Source organism: Malania oleifera, chromosome 7 (assembly GCF_029873635.1).
Source record: "Malania oleifera isolate guangnan ecotype guangnan chromosome 7, ASM2987363v1, whole genome shotgun sequence".
NCBI classification, from domain to species: domain Eukaryota; kingdom Viridiplantae; phylum Streptophyta; class Magnoliopsida; order Santalales; family Ximeniaceae; genus Malania; species Malania oleifera.
The window spans coordinates 15,569,650-15,591,455 of record NC_080423.1 but is presented as its reverse complement, the minus strand read 5'-3'; the positions used below and the strand labels follow the sequence as shown (position 1 = coordinate 15,591,455).

General features: G+C 36.6%; 2 protein-coding genes across 4 annotated transcripts in view; one reads left to right on the top strand and one right to left on the bottom strand.

The window, feature by feature from the left end:
* The window catches only part of LOC131159211 (developmentally-regulated G-protein 3), a 36,543-nt gene extending 20,406 nt beyond the window's left edge, over nt 1–16,137 (top strand). The window contains exons 7-10 of one of the 3 annotated variants that reach the window (XM_058113934.1): nt 9,217–9,516; nt 14,620–14,811; nt 15,614–15,665; nt 15,780–16,137. In XM_058113934.1, the coding sequence (XP_057969917.1) occupies nt 9,217–9,516; nt 14,620–14,811; nt 15,614–15,665; nt 15,780–15,830 (595 nt within the window). In that variant the 3' untranslated portion in view covers nt 15,831–16,137. Of the gene's footprint in view, nt 1–9,216; nt 9,517–14,619; nt 14,812–15,613 lie in introns of all 3 variants that reach the window. The other 2 variants (XM_058113935.1, XM_058113933.1) reach the window with 2 other exon arrangements.
* Nucleotides 16,138–17,966: 1,829 nt separating this feature from the next.
* LOC131159944 (uncharacterized) lies at nt 17,967–20,879 on the bottom strand. Its single transcript, XM_058115191.1, has 3 exons — nt 20,545–20,879; nt 19,212–19,457; nt 17,967–18,257 (listed from the first exon to the last, which is right to left on the bottom strand). The coding sequence occupies exons 1-3, from the start codon at nt 20,560–20,562 to the stop codon at nt 18,210–18,212; spliced, it is 312 nt and encodes a 103-aa protein (XP_057971174.1). The 5' UTR covers nt 20,563–20,879; the 3' UTR covers nt 17,967–18,209.
* Between the last annotated feature and the right edge of the window lie 927 nt (nt 20,880–21,806).

Genomic DNA, 21,806 nt, shown 5'->3' with positions numbered 1-21,806 from the left:
AGGCATTATTTGCATACATGTATGTTCTTTGTTTTGATAGTTCCAAAAGCCTCATTTGTTCTTGCACTGTTCTCTCTCTTGGAGGATTTGGAACTTGTTATTTGGTTTTATTGTGAAAAATTGGGTTCGTCCGGACTATGTGGAGGATATGCTGGCTATTTTTTTTTTTTTTTGGTGTTTGGGAGGAGGAAAGACAAGGCTGCTCTATGAAGATGTGGTTGGTTTTCTGTGTTGTGGGGTATTTGGATGGAAAGGAACCATCGTATTTTTAAAGTGAAGACTTCTTGGCTTTTTGTTTGGATAAGATTCAGTATTTGGGCTCTTTTTGGGATGTTGCTGCTGGTTGTTTCAAGGGATTATGTTTTGAAGATGTTTAGCGTGATTGGTCTACTGTTTTTGTATCAGTTCTTTTATTTTTCTACTTTATAATTTTTATACTCTCTCTCTCTCTCTCTCTCTCTCTCTCTCTCTCTCTCTCTCTCTCTCTCTCTCTCTCTATTTTGTAGGTTTTCTTCTTTGCCTGTATTTATATTATTTCTCTATCAATAACCTTATTTTTTGCGATACCAAAAAAAAAATATCGAGTCACCCCTTGCAACACTTTTGCTAATCCAGTCCAATATGCGTGTTCTCTCACCTCAAGAATTCCTAAGGGAACTATGGTGCATCACCTATGGGATTCAATGGTTACATTGGTTGATTGAACAAATTTATCATGCCAAAATTTGTCCGGGAGAATTTGGGTCAATCACGACTTTGATCACCTGCCAAGAATATGAGAAAAATGGCTTGGAGGACGGGGGGTGTACTCTAGGGGATCACTCCGATGCCTAAGTTAGGAAATCTAGAAGGATTGTATGTTTGCAAAAGTATGGATGAGATTGAGATAAGATGAGACGCCTTACCTTCCTTGGGAGGGTCCTTTTTATGGGCATTTGGGATACTCCCCATATTGATTTCCCTACTAATGGATTGTTTCGGATAGTTACTAGAGAGTAAATATTGGTATACTACCCCCTGATTTAGTTAACAGATATTACTAGTTTATGTCAAGTTTAATACTAGGGTCTCTTTTAGGTTGTATCAGTTGTCCCCTACTCTCGAGTCTTAGAGTTACCTTTTTGGCTCGAGAGTATATTGTATTTACTATAAGTCCTTTTACTATCGTAAGATTTGGATTAAGTCATCAAATGGACATATTTGGGCCTTATAAGCGATGCTCATTAGATGAACCAATACTTTACCGAGCAGTGCCTGTTTCTTGTTGCTTTGTGAGCGGTGCTCATCAAATGGGCCTGTACTTAAATGAGTAGTGCCTGTCTCTTGTTGCCTCATGAGCAGTGCTCATTAGATGAACATTCTAGGCCTTATGAGTGATGCTCTTCAGATGTACCAATTTTTTGCTGAGCAATGCTTGTCTCTTGTTGCCTCATTAGCAATGCTCATCAAATGGACATTTTTGGGCCTCATGAGTGGTGCTCATTAGATAGACCAATTCTTTGCTGAGTAGTGCCCATCTCTTGTTGCCTCATAAGGGGTGCTCATCAAATGGACATTTTTGGGTCTCATCATGGAAGTCAAAGGTGCAAGGCGCATTGAGGCGCAAAGGTTACTTTCGCGCACAATTATTAAAATTGTGTACAATGCCTATTTGATGGGTAATTGATATATGAAAACACATCAATAGTAATTTAGAATTTAAATGTACAGTTTGTATATTGTATTTCCAAAAAAAAGAACTATGGTAAATTCAGTAAAAAATGTTATATATTAATTATAAACTTGCATTAAACTACATAATTAATTACATATTATATAATATTAACTTAGTGGCTTAATGCAACTTAATATATAACTTGCCAAGGCAAGGGCAGCCTGCCAGCCACCAGCAGGCAGCAGCAGCAGCAAAATATTGAGCCAGTGAGCCCTGAGGAATGTGAAGAAGAAGAAGCTGAGTCAGCAACAGAAAAATACTAAGCCAGTGAGCCTTGAGGAACACGAAGAAGAAGAAGAAGAAGAAGAAGAAGAAGAAGAAGCAGGCAGCAGCAGCAACAGAACACTGAGCCCTAAAGAAGAAGAAGAAGAAGAAGGAGGAAGGTGGATGAGTTCGAGAAGGTGGACGAAGAAGGAAGAAGAAGAAGGTGAATGGGTTTGAGAAGGTGGACGAGTTTGAGAAGGCAGACGAAGGGCTCTTGTAGGTTTGAGTCGAAGGTGTTTTATTTTTATTTTTTTGAAAAAAGGGAAGGTAAAAGGTCAGATATCTTAGGTGCGACTCATTGTGCTTGGAGCCTCAGTGTGCTTCATTGCACCTACTTGCGCGTCTTGAAGGTCGCATCACCTCAACCCTGATGAGGTGCTAGCCTCGTCGCCCCATTGCACCTCGCTCGTAGTCGCACTTTTGACTACTATGGGCCTTATGAGCGATGCTCATTAGATGGACCACTTTTTTGTCGAGTAGTGCTCGTCTCTTGTGGCCTCGTGAGTAGTTTTCATCAAATGAGCGTTTTTTGGTCTCATGAGCGATGCTTATTAGACGGGCCAATACTCTACCAAGCAATTCCTGTTTCTTGTTGCCTTATGAGCGATGCTCATCAAATGGGCTTGTACTTAGTTGTGTAGTGCCTGTCTTTTGCTGCCTTATGAGCAGTGCTCATTAGATGGATATTTTTGGACCTCATAAGCAGTGCTCGTTAGATAGACCAATTTTTTATCGAGTAGTGCCCGTTTCTTGTTGCATCATGAATAGTGCTCATCAAATAGGCATTTTTGGGTCTCATAAGTTGTGCTCATCAGATAGACCAATTCTTTGTCGAGCAGTGCCCATCTTTTGTTGTCTCATGACATGAGCAGTGCTCATCAGATGAGCTAATTTTTTGTTGAGCGGTGTTCGTCTCTTGTTGCCTCATGAGCAGTGCTCATAAAATGGGCATTTTTTTGGGCCTTATGAGTGATGCTCATCAAATGGGCTAATTTTTTGTACAGCAGTGCTCGTCTCTTGTTGCCTTATGAGCGGTGCTTATTAGATGAACATTTTTGAGTCTCATAAGCGGAGCTCATCAGATGGACCATTTTTTTGAGTAGTGCCCGTTTTCTGGTTATATCTCCCTAGCATGATTCGCATCTCACAAACTCTCGTGATCCGTTCCACCACTTTTTCTCCTAAAAATAGTTTTTCTTTGGTTCTCTTATTCTCCATACTTTGAAGGGAAGTCTTTATTAGAGGTATGTTTCCTTACTCCTCCCTCGACAATTTTATCAATGTCTCTGGTAAATTCTCTCTTCAAATTTGAGATTTGTTGTTGTTATTATGATGATAACCTCCTTTAGGTTGCTATATTTTTGGGCTCGCACCATTAGCTCTCTTATATCAGTCAGGGGTTTCTTCCCTATGAAATTCAGCAAGTTACAAGGTTGCAGAGTTGTTGTCAAGGCAGCTATTGTTACTCCCTCTAAGCATAAATTTTTTCAATGTTTCCCTCTCTCCTTGAACAAGGCTTATAAGGTAGGTTGAAGTCTTTGCCATTTTTTGGCTGCTGACAAAATTCCCCACAAATTGCTTCTCCATCTCAGGGAAAGACCCAACCAAGTAGGGCTTCAATGTCTAGTACCATGCTCTAGCATTTCGCTTCAAGGTTGCTGCAAATGCTTGGCACATAATTGCATCAGGTGTACCTTGCAATCGCATCAACATCATGAAGGTGTCAAGGTGGTCGTGGGGATCTGACTACCTTTCATATCCTTCTATATTGGGCAGAGGGATCTCCATTATTTCCTTGGTGAAGGGAGGATCAGAAGATCTAACTGAGGTTTCCCCTATTAAGGGGTGGTTGCGAACTTTTTTACCAACTTTTTAATATGATCAATTCTCTTGAGTTTTTCTTCAAATTCCTACTATTGCTCATTAACGCCCACACTGTTGGCCCCTTCTACTTCGGCGGATATGAAATTTTCAAGGATGCTTCATGTGGTACCACTGCCTTACTCGTTGGTATCTTCCACCTTCCTTTTGGAAGGCTAGAAATTGGTCTAAAGGCACAATTTTGGTGAATTGTTTAGTGGTGGGGAATGAACCGACTAGGGTGATTGATTACTTGCAACGGTTTCAGACTTGGAATTCGGTGATGCAGCCATGATTGAGTTTTAGAAAGAAATCCTTCCAAGTTTCCCATAGATAGCGTCAATTGTTGTTGCCAAAATTTGTTCGGGAGAATTTGGATCAGTCACGAAGTTGATCACTTACCAAGAATAAGAGAAAAACGACTTGGAGGACTTGAGGTGTACTTTAGGGGATCAACTCGATGCTTAAGTTAGGGAATATGGAAGGGTTGAATGTTTGCAACATTAAAAATATGGATGAGAATGAGATAAGATGAGATGCCTTACCTTCCTTGGGGGGGTCTTTTTTATAGGCATTCGGGATAGTCCCCTATTGATTTCCCAACTAATGGATCGTAGGGCTTACATTTCGGATAGGTTACTATGGAATAAAGATTGGTGTGCTAACCCCTTGCTTGAATTAACGGACTTTACCTTTTTTCCAATAATTTCTCGATGTCTTTTCAGTTTTTGGTCTTACATTAGTTAATGTCAAGTTTATGCCTGGATATCGTTTACGTTATATCAATCATCAAGAGAGAAAAGACACATATTAAAGAAGAATAGAACAATGCATCTTTAGAAATATTCTTAACTCATTCATTTGGCTACATTCTTTTTAACACCTTTTTTTTTTCTCCCCAGAAGGTAGTTGTTTCGTCTCTCATACCACATTGGGGATTGTTGCTGGCCTAACATTATCTTAATGATCCATAATGGGAAAGGTATGATAGTAGAGTTAGCAAGAACAAAAATTTAGAGTTCCCACGCAATGAAAGTGAAAAGAATAATTATACATGTGTAGGTCCCTATAAGCTATTTTATGCTAAATTATCTTCTGTGAAGCTATTCAAAATTATTTTAAAACTTTAAATTAATTTTCTATTTTGAAGAAAAATTAAAATTTTTTTTATGAAAATTTGAAATTTTAAAAATAGAAAAAATTTAAATTTAACACACAAAAGGGATTTAACAGCAAATTTAGACTTGAGGTGAACCTAAGATGCCTACCAATCAACCCCTAGCCCCATGGAGAATCAAATACATGGTAGTTTAGAAGACTTCATGAAGAGGATTGTTGAACACCATATGTGCTCCGTCGCAAAAAAGAATATGATTAATCCTGTAAGAAACAATTTTTGCAAAAAATAAAATTAAATTCTAGTTATGCTTGTACTCGAGAATCCATAAGAATTTAAAAATAAGTAAATAAACATGAAGAGACCGGAATACTGGATATTTCAACTGAATTGCGAGTGCCCATTGTAGATTGAACACCATTTCCAACTTTGAAATTGGGGAGAACACCTTAACTGAGGAAGAGGACATCAAAAAAAGAATTTGCAACTTTTATAAAGCTCCCGACTCTGAATCTGAAAGCTGGAGACTTGTAGTGGATGACATTGATTTTAAATCTATCAGCCCCTCCATTGTAGAATGGCTTGAGAGGCCTTTTGTGTAAGCCAAAATCCTCCAACCCATTGGAGATTGCAATGGAGACAAAGTGCTAGAGTAAGATGGTCACTCCTTATCATTCTTCCAGTCAAATTGGGGCAAGCTCAAGCAGGACTTTATTAACACTTTTGATGAATTCTTTAGATTTGGTAGATTTGTGAGAGCATCAATGCCACTTTCCTTACCCTAATCCCGAATAAACCTAGGGTAACCAACATTAAGGACTTTCGTCCAATTAGCTTAGTGGGAAGTATTTATAAGATCCTTGCTAAAGTCCTTGCTACGAGGATTAAAACAGCCACTTTGGAAGTCGTTGGGCAATATTAACATGCCTTTGTCGTGGAAAGACAAATAATGGATGCAACCCTCATAGCTAACGAGGTGGTGGATATTTACCAAAGGGAAAATAAAAATGGGTTCAAACTTGACATGGAGAAAGCTCTTGATCATGTCAACTGGAGCATCCTTTTTTATACTCTTAGGAAAATGGGTTTTGGGGAGCATTGGTGTTGTGGGATTGCTTATTGCATCAACACACCAAGCTTCTTAGTGTTAGTCAATGGGTGCCCCACTGATTTTTTTTATTGCATCAGCACACCAAGTTTCTTAGTGTTAATCAATGTGTGCCCCACTGATTTTTTTCGCTCCTCCAGAGGTATGAGACAAGGGGACCCTATCTTCCTTTTGTTCGTTGTGGTGATGGAGGTGCTGAGTCTCATGTTGATAAAAGCTACCGGAGAAGGGCTGTTCAAAGGCCCTAAGAGTTGTTAGACACGAAAGGTCCATGAAGGTCACACATCTCCTATTTGCAGATGACACTATCATTTTTTGTGAGGATGACCCACTCCACATTTTGAATTTGAGATGTATCTTGGCAGAGTTTGAGACAGTTTCAGGTTTGAAAGTTACCCTTGGAAAATGCGAAATCATTCCAATTGGAGAAACTGTAGATGGGCCTCTCCTTGCTGATCTTTTGGGCTGCAAAGTGGTACTTTCCTTATAAACTACCCTGGTCCTCTTGGTGCCAAATTCAAAGATAAAGGAGTGTGGGATCCCATCATTGAAAAATTTGGAAAAAAGCTGGTTGGCTGGAAGAGGAATTTCTTATCAAGAGGTGGCAGAATCACTATCATTAAAAGCACCTTGACAGGTCTCCTTATTCACTTCATGTCTCTTCTTCTCCTACCAAATTCAGTTGCCTAGAGACTTGAAGGAATTCAAAGGAGGATTCTTTGGAGGAGCTTCAGGGCGGAATTCAAATTTCACCTTGTCTAATGGGCATGGTGAAACAGCCCTTTCATTTAGGAGGCTTGGGTTTGAAGTCCCTCCACATTTTCAATAAAGCCTTATTAGGGAAATGGTTGTGGAGATTCATGATTGAGAAAGCCCGCCTTTGGTGGGGAATCATTGTTGTGAAATATGGGCTTGAACATAAATTGGATGTCCTAGGCTAATAGAGGACCACATGGTGTAGGGGTGTGGAATTTCATTAGGAAAGGATGGAATTATTTTGCGTCTTGTATCAGATTTCAAGCGGGGAGTTGGGACAACTTTTATTTTTGGCCTCGCTTGTGGCGCAATCAAGAAGTCCTTAGTGTCTTATTTTCAGCCATTTACAACTTGGCTTGTGATAAAGATGCCTGCGTCAATGAACACCTTCAAACCTCAGATCAGGTGCTCTTTTGGAACATTCATTTCCTTAGAAATGTGGAAGATTGGGAACTCAACCAGCTCTTGGACTTTTACAGCTTTCTTTTCAGCTTCCACCACCATAAAGTACTGATTCCTGTTTCTGCCTTAGATGAGAAGGGGGCCTTCACTGTTAGATCCTTCTACAGGAAGCTCTTCTCTTTGGAGTCAAACAACTTTAATTTCCCTTGGACTCAGATTTGGAAGACTGCAGCTCCCACAAAAGTTGCCTTCTTTGCATGGGAGGCAACCCATGGTAAGATTTTGACAATGGATAATTTGCAAAGAAGGGGTCTGTTGGTCGCCAACAGATGTCCCCTTTGCATGGCTGATGCAGAATCTATAAAACACATCCTCCTTTATTGAACATGGATAAGAAATCTCTGGAACATGGTGTTCTTTCTGATCAAACAATGTTGGGTTATTGCTAACTTTGTGGGAGCTAAACTCTGGGCCTGGAAAGGGATTGTACAACAAAGGAGAAGAGAAAGGCTATGGCCCTTATCCCCCTTGCATTTTTCTGGTGCATTTGGAAAGAGAGGAATTTTTACTGCGGTCAATAGCTGGCATAGTGGAGGACTGTTGTTAATGACTCTTGTAATCTTTGATTTGTGTGACACCTTCAGGGTGCTTGACATTCTGTACCATGGGTTGGCAAGCTCTTGATGCCTACTCAATAAGGTTTCCTTTACTTATCACAAAAAAGGAAACACCAAGAATGTACCTTTACTCTATGAGCATTACTTTGTAGTATTGTCTAATAGAATTTGAGCTGTCTTGCTTTTCTGGCTCTTGCATTCCTCACTACAGCATCCTTTTTCCTCTTATCCTCACCTTTTCTTTCTTTTTTCCCCGCTCTTCACATCCTATTTTTCTCCAGAAAGGCATCCTATGATCCTATTTATGGGCAAATAGGAGACCTACCGTTAGGGTTTTGCCTTTGGAGCCTAAGACAGCCATCCACGGACCATGGCTCCAGAATTACTATCATATTGATAAAAGATCCATAATTGAACGCCATTTAATTGTTGGGTTCTGATTTTGTGGAAAACTTGAGAAAAGAATATGGGCAAATGACGCAGAAGAGGCACTGAGGTGTATCCTCTGTGGGCCTTCCCTTTTATTTTTTTAATTTTTTATTGTTTTTTTTTTAGTTGTTATTTTTTTGTAAGGATTCATATCATAGTGATCTGACAAATTTTATGCTGGCTGTCAGATACCTAACACAACCCTCCTCCTTTACCCGGGCTTGGGACCGGTTTTGTGTGAAAAAATTAGGACATTTTACACTGGTTTTGTTGTTGTTGTTGTTGTATTGTTTTTTTTCTTTAGTTTATTTATTTTTCTATTTTTTTGTTTATATTTATATTTAATTTTTATAAATCTCATTGTTCCCATTTTGAATGTGAAATTCTTCAATTTTTAGCTTGATTTGCATTGGTTTTAATTAGTGATGCTTGCAAATTTTTTTTGAGGGACAGGATATTTAGTATAGAATCTCTACATTGGTGGTTGAAGTAGGGTTTCTGTAGGGGTTGTGTTCTTGGGCAAGTAAATATAAATATACAACCTCTTTGATAGAAAATGTTAACATTTCAAATTTAATGGGTTGAAGTTCAGATTCACTTTGATACTAAATCTCCACAGTCAATGTTGGAAGTTGGAACATAATGATCTAGAAACCTACCCCTTAAGATTTTAAAGGTTCCAGATGGCCCTCTTGAGTCTTGGATTCCTTAGACTTGAAGATTTTAAAGAGTGTGACTTCTTCCTTTTAGATTTATCAAAGAGTCATCTTCCACCACGAAGTCCTTCAAATTTGTTGCAGGGGCCTCCCCTGTGTTTTTGGAGTTCTGAGGGCGCAAGAATCTGAGCTTCCAAAGTTTGAAAACCTACTAGAACTATTTTATTTTGCTATGTTCCCTTTGCGTCCTTGTAGTTGCTTATTATATGCCTATATGTCTTTGCCGAAGTCAGGTTAAACAAAGAACCACCCAATCTGACGTTTAGGAAGAAGGACAAGGGTGGGATTAATTTCACATCGACTGTGACAAACACACACCTGGACCTTGAAACTGTGAAGGCAATATGCAGCGAATACAGAATTCATAATGCTGATGTTTCTCTTCGGTATGATGCCACTGCGGATGATCTCATAGATGTTATCGAGGGTAGCAGGGTATATATGCCATGCATATATGTTGTGAACAAGATTGATCAGATCACACTTGAAGAGCTAGAGATTCTGGATAAACTTCCTCACTATTGTCCAGTCAGGTAATCTTTTATAACAAACGACTTCTTTTATTGTTGGCATTGTTACATTCTCAACTTCTTTCCTTTGTATTTTCTGCTTTCAGTGCTGTAAGGAGTTACTAGTGTAGAACACTAGTGCGTTTTTTTAGGCCAGCAATTCCATATAGTTTTAGCCAATATGTGGAAATGTGCGTTGTGCTTATCATTTATAATACTTGCAGGCCTTATTTCTAAGTAAAGCATTGTAGTTGCATTCTTCTCATATCTTTCCTTCTGTGAAATTTGCAAGAGAAGCATTATAATTGCGGCTATTTCTATTTGTGTCTTCACAATTGTTACACAGAAATGTGTGTATAATATACCGCTTGACAGCACTGGAAAAAGTGATTGTAACACTTATCACTTAAAATAAGCTCTTTGGCTTGCACAAAAATAAGTTGAAAAACTGCTTTTTTAGAATCATTTTTTAAAAACTATAAAGCAGATTTTGCGAAGCTATGTGAGATTGCTTTTGGCCACTTTTAAGTGGCTATTGTTAACTGTAAATTTTAAGACACTTGTCACATAATTTCTCTCTCTCTCTCTCTCTCTCTCTCTCAGCCACTCTCTTCTCTCATCCTCTCAGCTCCTCGATGCCTGAGGCCTCACACTGTCACCTCCTTCTTGCACCACCACTGCCACCTCCACCATCTCCGCCTCGGCCTGAAATCTAGCAAACAGATTTGAAATCAAACCACCTCTTTGAAACTTGATCCGTCCATTGTCATTGCTGCCTTCAGTGTCTTCCTTGCACCACCTCCTCTGCCACCATCGACTTCAATGTTGCCACCCTTCTCTGAAATTTGAATATATTATTATTTTTTAATAATTCATCATATTTAATATTTAATATTTAATATTAATATTGTGATCATTAACTAAAAAATAATGATGATAAATTATATTAAATAAAATTTTTAATTTAATTTATAGTAATATTATTAGCATTGTTTAGCAATTATATATTATTTTACTATATATCTTAATGGAAAAATTTACATTAAGAAATTTATAATATTATTAATATAATAATAATATACTGGTTTATATTAATCAAATTGTTAATTAGAAAATATTAATGATGTTAATTAAACATGTTATCACCAATGTTTTAAAAGGCAAAAGCGTAAGGCAAGGTGTTTTACCCCTCGTGAGGCAAGGCGTAAGTCTTTTGGGACTGTATTTTTTAAAAATAATTAATAAATGAAATGAGTTTATATATGGTATAAAAATGAGAAAAAAATTAGATTAATGGAGGAAAAAAAAAAAAAATTCTTAATTTTCATATAGGCCAATTTTAGCTAGCAAACTCAAAAAATGCATGTTAAAAGACGAGCATAAGCCATAACATCACAAAATGGACACCATTTTCATGCTTTAAAGTTTAAACTCTTAAAAATAAATAGAACAAAAAAGAAGAGGAAAAACCACATTAAAGCATCACAATGTCTCATTATCCAAGATTCTAAGAATCTAAATCTAAATTAACAAAGTTCAAAGGGAACTATCAAAGTCTTCATCAAAGTCCTCATCTTCATCAAACTCATCTATAGTAGGAGTTCTTCCACCTATAAATTCTTCCTCTCCCACTTCAACATCATCGTCTTCCTCAATTGTGATCAATTTTGGCCTCTGGTCTGTGTCTTGAATACCTAGATATTCAATAAAGCTATAGGTTAGGACGTAGGATAAATGGAGAATTATAAAATGATAATTTAGTAGATTCAAAAATGACTGTTGATATGTACGTACTCAAGTTCTCACAATAATCACTAGTCTTCCTTTTTCTAGGAATTATGGAATGTGAGCTACACAAGCTTGTGTTGCGTGAGCATTATCTCCTTCAAAAGCTACCTCTGGAAAAGCTCTAATAGCATCAACTTCGAAGAGATTTTCATCATCAAACCAAGAAGTATCTTTTGGGAGGATAGCTCAGTGATCCATTCATCATCTGAATCTACTTCCACCACCAATATTGGATCATAATTTTGTCTTCTTGTTAGATTTCTCTCCCTTAGCTTGGTGTTGTACTTCACATAAACTAGGGCATTCAATCTCTTGTGCTCTAATCTATTCCTATTTTTCGTATAAATCCACAATTGTGTTTAAGCCATTTAAATTTTTAGATATTAGAAGATATTTTCATATTTGAGTGAAATGAGAATAACATGGCATTTGTAAGAATTAAGAACCTGCTCAAATGTGTTCCAATTCCTCTTACATCCACCAACACTACAAGTCAGGCTAAGAACACGAATAGCAAACTTCGTCAATTCTGGGGTGTTTTTCCCTAAATGCTTCCACTAATCAGCTACAAAAGAAGAAACACATACTAGTAAGTTATAAGAAGATACATGGATAGAATACTATTACTAATTAACTAATTTTTATTGAAGTATTATTTTTATGTGGGCTTCTCAACATTCTCGAGTCAATAGCCACTCAAGTCCCAAATTCCCCTCATGCATTATCAAACAAATCCAATTGGATGTCTGCAGCTAACCTCTCCTCATATCTTAACATTCTATTCATGCATTCAAACAATCCTTTCTTCACTTCTTCACAATCAGGAAGTTCTCCTTATAACGCAATTGGGGATTTAGATAATATCTTGCCGCATGTTAAGGGTGATGAAGTTGTGGAGTCCATTTGTCATCTATTTTTCTCCAAATGGGTCCATACTTCTTGGCATTTCTAGAAAAAATTGCAGCATTTTTTTCCTTCGCTGAATCCATCAACTCATAGATAGACCCCATGGCTGGTCTTTCCTCATAATCAACTTCCCTTGAACATACACAAACAACACTCTTGATACAATAAGTCATGTGAGGCCAAAAGTGTTGGTCAAATAAAACAATTGAGCAACTAGAATTGCATTTTTGCTTATGTGGAATTGCACCACATCTGCAAAGAGAACATAGATTGAAGGCCTCACTTTTGTTTGTAAAGGCTTTGAAGTGTCAAAAATGCAGTAGCAAAGCACGTCACTGCCAGGAAGATGAGTTCTTTATTGTTGGTGAAATGCTTCCTCATCATTGCAAGTACATAGGAATGATTATAAATAAATTTCATAACTTGCTTAGCCTTTAGGATTGTGGTTTCATGGATCTTCAATTTTGCAATATCCTCCAACATGATCCACACAATGTGCAGCACATGGAGTCCTATACAGCTTCTCCCTCTTTTCCATAAGCTTCTTTCCATCATTTATCATGTTTTTCGCATTATCAGTTATCACCTGCACAACATTCTCCTCACCGACTTCCTCAACCACCTCATCCATATACTTAAACATCAAATCACCATTTTTAATAGTCATAAGCATCAATGGATTTTAAAAACTATGTAGCAGCAAGACTATTCACAAGGAAATTAATTAGGACCCTTGAACACCCATCAGTCCATCCATCAACCATGATAGAACATCCATACTCCTTCCAAGCTTTTTTTGTGCTCTTTCAACATGCCATCTATCTCTTGCACTTCATATTTAAGGACCCATGTCCTCATCTCTTGCATAGATGGAGACTTGAAACTTGGACCATAATTAGCAATACCATCCCCCATAACACGCCAATATACGCCATCCATCAAATTAAATGGTAGAGCATTGTTGAACACACAATGGCCAACTTTCCTACACACTTCACTTCTCTCCTCTTTCTTCCATTTTGAGTTTAGAGTGGCTTGTTTGGTCAGTGAAGAAGCAAACTTATCCATTGGACCTCTTGCCCTAGGATTAAAGCCGCCCCACTTTTTTGTTGCTCAATATCTCCAGGTGATGGAGAAGATGCACTCTCAATCCCTCCTCCTGGACCCATCCCAATTTCTTCAAGAAGATAATTTCTTTTACACTCTTCATGGAATTTTTCAAGAGTGATCTTGCACTCATCTCTCACGTTTTATGGAGCTTTTGGGCAAGGTTTCATTCCCTTTCTTGTACCAGCCAAATGATGTTTAAATCTTATCACAGTCCCACTGCAAGTTTGATTGCATCTAAAATATTTTTCTCCATCAACTTCTTTTATCTATTTCCAAAAAAAATCTTATTTCTGCCTCTTTGATTCACCTTCAGACATGTTTTTGTTTATTGAACAGGAACAATCAGCAGCTGCAGCAGGAAATTAAATTTTTTTTTAGAATTGAGAGCTCTTTGCAGGAAATGGGGAAAAGAGCAGCGGAGAAACAGCAGCTCTTCAATATTTCGTTGTGGAAAATTTGGGAAAAAGTAAAAAACTAAAACAAATAGCAAGGAAAATTGGGGGATAACTAATGAAAAATGAAAATTGAAAATTGAAACAGGCTCAAACAGCAGTAACTGAAAATTAAAATGTGAATTGAAAATTGAAAATTGGAACAGCAGCTCTTAAATCAGCAAGGCTTCATTAGTTCATTAATTGATTTCATTCTTTCAAAATTTTCCAATTTTTCATAATTCATATATCATATATGAAAATTGAAAAGTGAAAACAATTCAAAAGCAGCTGCAAGTGCAACTCATCTTGACTTTTAGAGTTCAGTTGAGGCTTGAGGGAGAGAGATTGCACTGTTGCCCACTTGCATCACTTGCATGATTGTACACTTGCACAGTTAAACCTGTTAGTTTTATTAAGGCATTATGTGTTGTCCTACATTGTTTAGGAGAATTGGAGCACCAATCTTCTTTTTGTATGAAGTGTTTCCATCACTATGTTCCGAATGTTTCTTCTAAGCCTGTGACCATGTTCAAAGAAACATTGTAATGTTCTCTATATTTTTGAAATAAAAATCTATAATAATTTAACAAATAAATACCAGACATAATATTTAAATTTAAAGAAATAGAATATATTTCAGTTATTTGGTTTTTCCAGTTCAGTATTTTTCCGAAAATGAAACCGAAGCTGAAGCTGAGAACTGATTTTGAAAGATATAAGAACTGAAACCAAAAACTGCAACTGAAAATTTGAGCCGAAATGTGAAATGGTTTGGTTTCGGTCCAATGTTTGGTTTTTTGGTAATTTTTGTACACCACTGTTCACTAGTTATATGTGTTTTACTAATTTATTTGTTTGCTTATTTGATTTTCTGTGAATATATTTGCAGTGCTCACTTGGAATGGAATCTTGATGGTCTTCTAGAGAAGATATGGGAATACCTTAACTTGACTCGCATATACACGAAGCCTAAGGGAATGAATCCAGATTATGAAGACCCTGTAATTCTTTCATCCAAGAAAAGGACAGTTGAGGACTTCTGCAATCGAATCCACAAGGATATGTCTAAACAATTCAAATAGTGAGCGTCCTTTCTTAAATCTTCATGTATTCATAATTCTTTGAAAATTCAGGGTAATTCTGAAAATAAAATAAGCCACGTTCAACTCCTGATCAGAGGGAACTTTATGGCTGCTTTCAGTATTCCCAAAAAAGTAAAATTTTAATTTGCTGATCATAAAACTTTCTACACTTTATGTTTGTGCTTGCATTTTTAAAACTGTGAAATAATACTTGTATGGTTTCAACAAAAATAAATCATGGTGCTTTTCTTCACTTTAATACCCCTCTCCGACCAAGTACATAAAGCATTAGATGTGGGAAATTTTGGATTTTTGGATCAAAATTTTTGGTTATTAGAGGCAACCTAACCATTAGCCATTAATTTAGGCAATTGTAGCCCACACTTTTTAGCCTCTTGAATAATGCTATTTTGGTGTGAGAATTGGTTATTCTAGCTTAAAAATGGGCTATTGTAAATGTGGCTGGTTTAGTTCCCAACCTATCACATGAGAAATCCTGTGGCACAAAAGAGCACCATCACAGTATGTGGATTGTATCAGAAACTGAGAATATATGGGCTTTGGCTGGCCTGTTGGTTGATGTCATTTTATTCTGGAGGAGAAACTTCTGTAGCATGCAGTTCAGTTTATTTATGAGCGAGGCTAGAGCAAACATGTTATGCTTATTCTGCTTATTACTCTGAATTTCCAACTGAATATCCTTTCTTTGGGTTTGAACTGTTTGCCTCCCACCCTTCTTTCTTTGTGCCAGAACTGTTTTTCATGTTGAGCTAACTCGATTTACTGTTTCAAATGGTACAGTGCGTTGGTTTGGGGTTCAAGCGCAAAGCACAAGCCCCAAAGAGTTGGCAAGGTCAATTCTACAACCTTTGTCCCAGTTACTTTTTTCCTTGTTTGTTTGTTTTAATTTTGCAATTCATGCATGTGTGTCGATGGAAATGCTTATTTTGTTGTTCAAACATGCCAGGAACATGAGCTTGAAGATGAGGATGTCGTTCAAATTATCAAAAAGGTGTGATTTTAGAACTCAAAATTGTCACATTTTAAAGTGTGCATGCATAGTGAGATTGGATATAGTTGTGGGAAGGAGCCTTTATGGCTACGAGTTGTGCTTCATGATGAGAATCGTGGTTGCTCGGCTTTGTTTTTATGCACCTGCTAGGTATAGAGTAAAAGATGAGCTGTTTGTCTACCTAAGCAATTTTCTGGTCAAGCTCTTTCATCTGTTGTGATTTGCCTGTTAAATTAGAAGATGATGAAGATTATAGCTTTTTTAAAACATGAGTATTATGAAAATAATAATTGAAAATTTTATTGTATGAAAATATAAGGGGCTAGTGTGCATTTCATTTGGTGCAGAGTGTTTATACTTGCTATGTGTTCGGTTTTATTTAGGTTATTTTATTAAGTATATTTTTCTAGTTTTGTGGAAGGCGTTCCGTTTTTCTGGGATCTTTGAATTTGAAAGTGACATTTTGCAAAATGTTTTTCATTTTCTGCTGTTTGGGTCTTAGGAAATTGTGTTGAGAGAAAAGTAGTTGGTTTGACCGATGGGATGATTGAAATTTTCAAAGGACTTGTGGAAAATTTCTTCATCGTGAGTAAATTTTTTTTGCAATAAGTTGATAATTTTTTATTATTATTAAAAATTGTTGTCCTATAAGTCAATGGTGAGGGCAGGGCAATTCCCTAGAGAGGGACTTTTATGTGAGTGAGTTTTTTAAGAAATTTATGTGGAGAGTGAGAATGGAATGTTGGTATTTTGTGTGGGATTGTTTATCCTTGGAAATATTAAAATGTCTGTTACAAAGAATTTCTTTGTTATACGTATGTGGAAATGAGATACTACATTTTGAGAAAAGTCGAACGATATTACAAATTAAATGTTGATAGATACCACAGTATCGGTGTTTACTTATTCACTATTTCTCCAATTTTTATTTTTTTTTTATTTTTTTTTGTGGGGTGGGTTGGGGTTGGTTTTGTTATTAGGACTTGTTTCCAAAAGTTAGGAGATGGCAAGCAATAAAATTCACAAGATAGGGCTTTTACATTGCGAATAAATGTGCAGCTTTGACCGTCCTAAATTCAAAGAAAATAATGAAACACATACGTGAATAAGAGGAGGGTTGTGGGATTATGAATATTTTATAGACATTACTTACCAAATTATATGTTAATTGAAAATTTGCCTTTAATTTTGAGAAATATAAGAAAAAAAGTATTAATAAAATTTTTTATTGCAGATTCTCTTAGTTAATAGTATTTTAATTAATAATTTACATGAGATCTGGTGAAGAATATTAATGCGTGTATGAAATAAATGAGATACTATTAAAATATTTTACAATCTATCCACCTATTTAATATGAGATATTTTTCACATTCTAGTTATAATTATATAAGAGATTGCAATTAAAAATTGTAAACGAAGTTCTTTCTAAAAAAGAAAAAAGAGAGTATAGCCTTAATTGCACCCAATCTCAAATTTGAATTTGGCAATTCATATGGTCCCAACTATTAGGTTTGCAAATTGCCTAGCCGTTTGACTAAGCAATAACCAGTTTCAAGCTCCAACTACATTGATGTTTGTGCAAATGTGCTCTAATCAAATAAAATCTTATTATTGATCCCTTCAAACTTACTGTTGCTACAACAATTATTTGTTCAACCATGATGCATTACCTTATTTCAAACTATTTAAAAAACCCTTTTCTCGCATCCGCCAGTTAAAAACATATGGTAAGAAAGGTAAGCTACTAGTAGCATAGGCACCGTTTCTTTCCTGTCTCTTGAGTATTTTAATCTATGTTTTGGTTTGCGGGTGGGGGATAAGATTGATTATTTATTCCATTAGCCCTACTCTACTCCCAAAACAGTAATACCATTCAGCGAAGAAAACTTTACTTCAAAATATCATTTTTCCCAACACTGTTTTGCTTCTAAATTTGTGCAAATTTGAATAAAATATGACAAAATTATGCTGAACATCGTTGAGATCCACGCATCTCACTGAAATTTCAAAATCCATTTGGGGAACAAAAATATTCACATGAAGAGGGCTTAACAGCGAAAAGGAGACCAAAATATTAGTAGTGAAAATAAAATGTCATCATCTAACATCAAAGAGTGCACCAAAGATGAGCTGAAGAGATTGAGAAAATAAACCACATGATTAAGTTAAAAAGAGAAGAACAAATCATTCATGGATCGATCACCTTGATCACACATCATCATCATCATCATCATCATCATCACCATCACTATCATCTTCCAAAAAGGTGGATGAGAAAAGACATACAGATGGAGTTGATTGGCAAATGACACAGAAGCGAGAAGAGTACTGTTCATCCAATACATTATCATTTTACAAGAGTAGGCTCCACACGCATGGACCTCAAGCTTTCGCACAACAGTTGAAGTAGCTGAGTATGCTCCTCCTCGTCTGTCAGGGAATTCATCAAGAAACCATGTGAAAACCTAATTAACAAAATCATACGTCTAATAATTTTCAACACCAAGAAATTTACTATTTAAAAACTAGCAAAAGAACTAATACAAAGGAGTATATTGTTTCAACTCAATCACCCAATAATCCAGCCCGATGATTTCCCTATTAACTTTCTTTTTCATTTTTCAAAAGACACAGATACCTTTATTTAATTGGAGAATGAAGCCAGCATAACCAACTACCAACATCATCAATTCATTATGCGACTTTTTTCACTTTTTGCACATACAACAGTTGGTCTTGCATGTGGCCTTGCCAAAATAACCAACATAAGCATTTTTTTATTTTTCTTCTAGGACACATCTCTATCATATGCAAGTTGGAATAAAAGCCCTTAACATGATATTTTAAAAACACAATTTTACTTCTTATGATGTGGTGCCTATTGCAGGGCCACAGGTTAGTTTACCACCAAAAATTATGCATATGCATTGCGTATAAGCTTCATCCTCATCATCATGGTTTAATTTTTTTTATTTTATTTTAGAAGTAAAGCTAAAAGGGTTCAATATAGATTCAGAAAAATGAGAAAGGGAGAGAAAGAACTTCCAGTTGAAGTGTAGCTAGTGCTCAGTAGCATACATGTAGAATAGATTAGAGTCCACGCATTCCATTAAGCAGCTACCCACATGCCATAGTTAGCATAAACTCGTCCCACCTCCTAATCCTTAGGTCCTACCCACATGATGTCCACATGCATGTCATTGTCATGAGTATACGTGTGTATCCTCATTAATAAGTTCCAACTGACAACTACTACCCATGCATATGCATGTTGTATTCAACAATCTTACAGAACATTCACCATTGAGCATGGGAAAAAAATCTTTTAGTAACACACAAATAAAGCTACAATAGCAAGAAAAGCGAATAGGAGGAAGCTCTTACAGTTGGGGATTCGTGGTTCTGCTGGTAATGGTGGTGCTGATGATGATCGGCGTGGACTGTGGAATTGGTATCAGCAACCGGGGCAGCAATGAAGTCTTCTTCGTTTCCAAGACTTGCTCTGGAGACATCTCTCTTGTTCTGCTTCCTCATTTCCCTGATTTTGGAGAAATCCACGGAGTAGTCTGGCACTTGCCCCTTCTGGTCCCAGTCCCCAAATTGTGGCACAGATAGCCATGGGGCATTCCTCTGGATTCATCATACATATAAATAAACAATTAATTAAATCAAAAGCATCAACATTGTACTCTCCACTTTTTGATCCATGAATGCGCCTAAATACTTAAAATAAGTCTCTCAAACAAACTAATTCTCGATCGGAAGCCATTAATTAATTTGCAGATCTAAGTTTGGAGTAAAATTGAAGGTTCAGTACATATATAATAAAATAAAATAGCACCCACCCCGTCCCAGTTTAAACCCATCCAACGCCCATATTCTGAACTATTATTTTCAAGTGTTACTGGGATGCACGACTGCGACTCCTCGGTATGGATCCAAGGCGCCAGATACTCAGTCAAGCTTGAAAATTAGCCCCTTTAATTTCATATGATTAAGAATATTAGAAAATGTTGAATAGTTCAAGACCTCATGTATATTTTTTAAACTTGTATTTGTTATTTTGTTATCATTTTCTTAATGGTTGGCACAAATTAAAATAGTCAATCGACAAATACTGAACAAATGAACCATTCCCACCCGGGAGAGAGGAGGGGGGGGGGGGGGTGGGGGGTGGGGAGAGAAAGAGAGAGAGAGAGAGAGAGAGAGAGAGAGAGAGAGAGAGCAATTTTGACCAATTCTCATCTTTGAAAGTAAAGATACAATCATTATTACAACAGGCACTACTGTGGATCGGTCCAAAAGGTGAAAAAGCAATAGAGTTTGAATTTGAGGTACCACACAAACACAAACACCAATCAAGCAGGCAAGAAAGGAGAAAAAAAAGAAAGAAAGAAAGAAAAAGAAAACCAACACTCAGCATAGCCATAATTGTAAAATTCTCAAAAGATGACATCCATGAACAAATCAGAAGCAAGAATCGGATTAAAACAGTTCCGTAGTTGAATACTGCGAACCACTAATTAACTCCGAACAACAAAACAGACCCACAACTTAAATACTTCAATTTTACAATAAGCAAACAAAATCAGCATGAACACCCAAAAGGGGAAACTTCAACAATCTTAAGTCGCAAGAAAGAACACATGCATCTCGCACAGCTAAAACTACGCACTATGTATAAGATATCTGAGAGAAAGGGCGCGGCGACGCTCACCTCCTTGCGATCCTCCATGAGGCCCACCGGTCTCCGAGTTCCGGCAAGAAATCTTTTGAGTATTGCGAAGAAAACTAAGAGAGAGAGAGAGAGAAGAGGTCGAAGCAGGATGACGGGGTGGTCGGATTCGTTGGGCCAGTGACGTCTGTGGGATTATGTGTATGCGAGGGCGTGGAGGTATATATATATATATATATATATATATATAGAAAATCCTAAATTACAGAAATGAGGGTATGGTTGAGTGTTTATTACGGAACTGCCACTTGCCGTGTCGTCGCCTAGTGTCGCACACGGAGGCGACACTTCGTTGCCTTGCCGTAGCTGGCTTCCCACTTGCCCAGCTGTTTTCCGTTCATTATTGGATACCACCAAAATCACCTTTAATTATTAACTAAGAAAAAAAATACATACGCAGAGTAAAGTAGGGAAAATAAATTAATAAATAAATAGAGACACAGAGCTCATTAACTGAGAAAAAGCAAGAGTAAAAGGAGAGAAAAAAAAAAAAAGAAAAAAAAAAGGGAGAGAGAGAGAGATGGAAGATGCATGGCCAACGGTTGGGATGTGGTCTTGTTAGCATGGACAGCTAGTCTGGTCCCACCCCAACCGTTTTCTAACTACAAACAGAATTTTAAGTAAAATATATATATTTTTTAATTTTAAAATGAGGGTGACAAAAAATTGATGGGTTAAAATTGAAAAAGAGATTTCTAACATGTCTGATTTAGTTAAACAAATTTTAAGAAAATTTATACGGATTACTAAATGTTTTGATCTAATTCACTTATTTAGTAATAATCTCTATTTAGAGATAATTTAAATTAAACAAATATCCCTAGATAAAGAGTTGTTTAAACCATTGATTAACCTAATCTTGTCAAAGTACTTTTTTTTTTTTTTTGTCAACTCATTTATTAAAGTGAATAGTATAAGATGATCTACCATGAGTTATCTTGGCAAGTTGAAAATATATATTGCTAAAGAAAGAGTACATAAATGTCAAATTACTTACTCGACGTGGTTAGAGATGAATGTGATTGGCATCATAGTGTTTGCCAAGGTTATTACAATGGTTGGTTCTAGTTAAAATAGTGGGATGGTTGACTTGTGTTAGTCTAACAAGGTTTGATGATAACAAATTAATGGTACTTAATATGTTTGGTTAAGTTAAGTTTCAGGGTTCAAATGCTTTCATAAAGATCAAGATTAAGTGTTTGAAGATATTGAATGACGATTATGCTTAGAGACATGGGTATCAT

Bases quoted from the DNA above. Each gene is read 5' to 3' on its own strand.
- LOC131159944 (XM_058115191.1), bottom strand. The intron at 18,258-19,211 runs GTAAGAGCTTCC...ATTCCCTGACAG, and splicing joins AGAACCACGAATCCCCAACT to ACGAGGAGGAGCATACTCAG.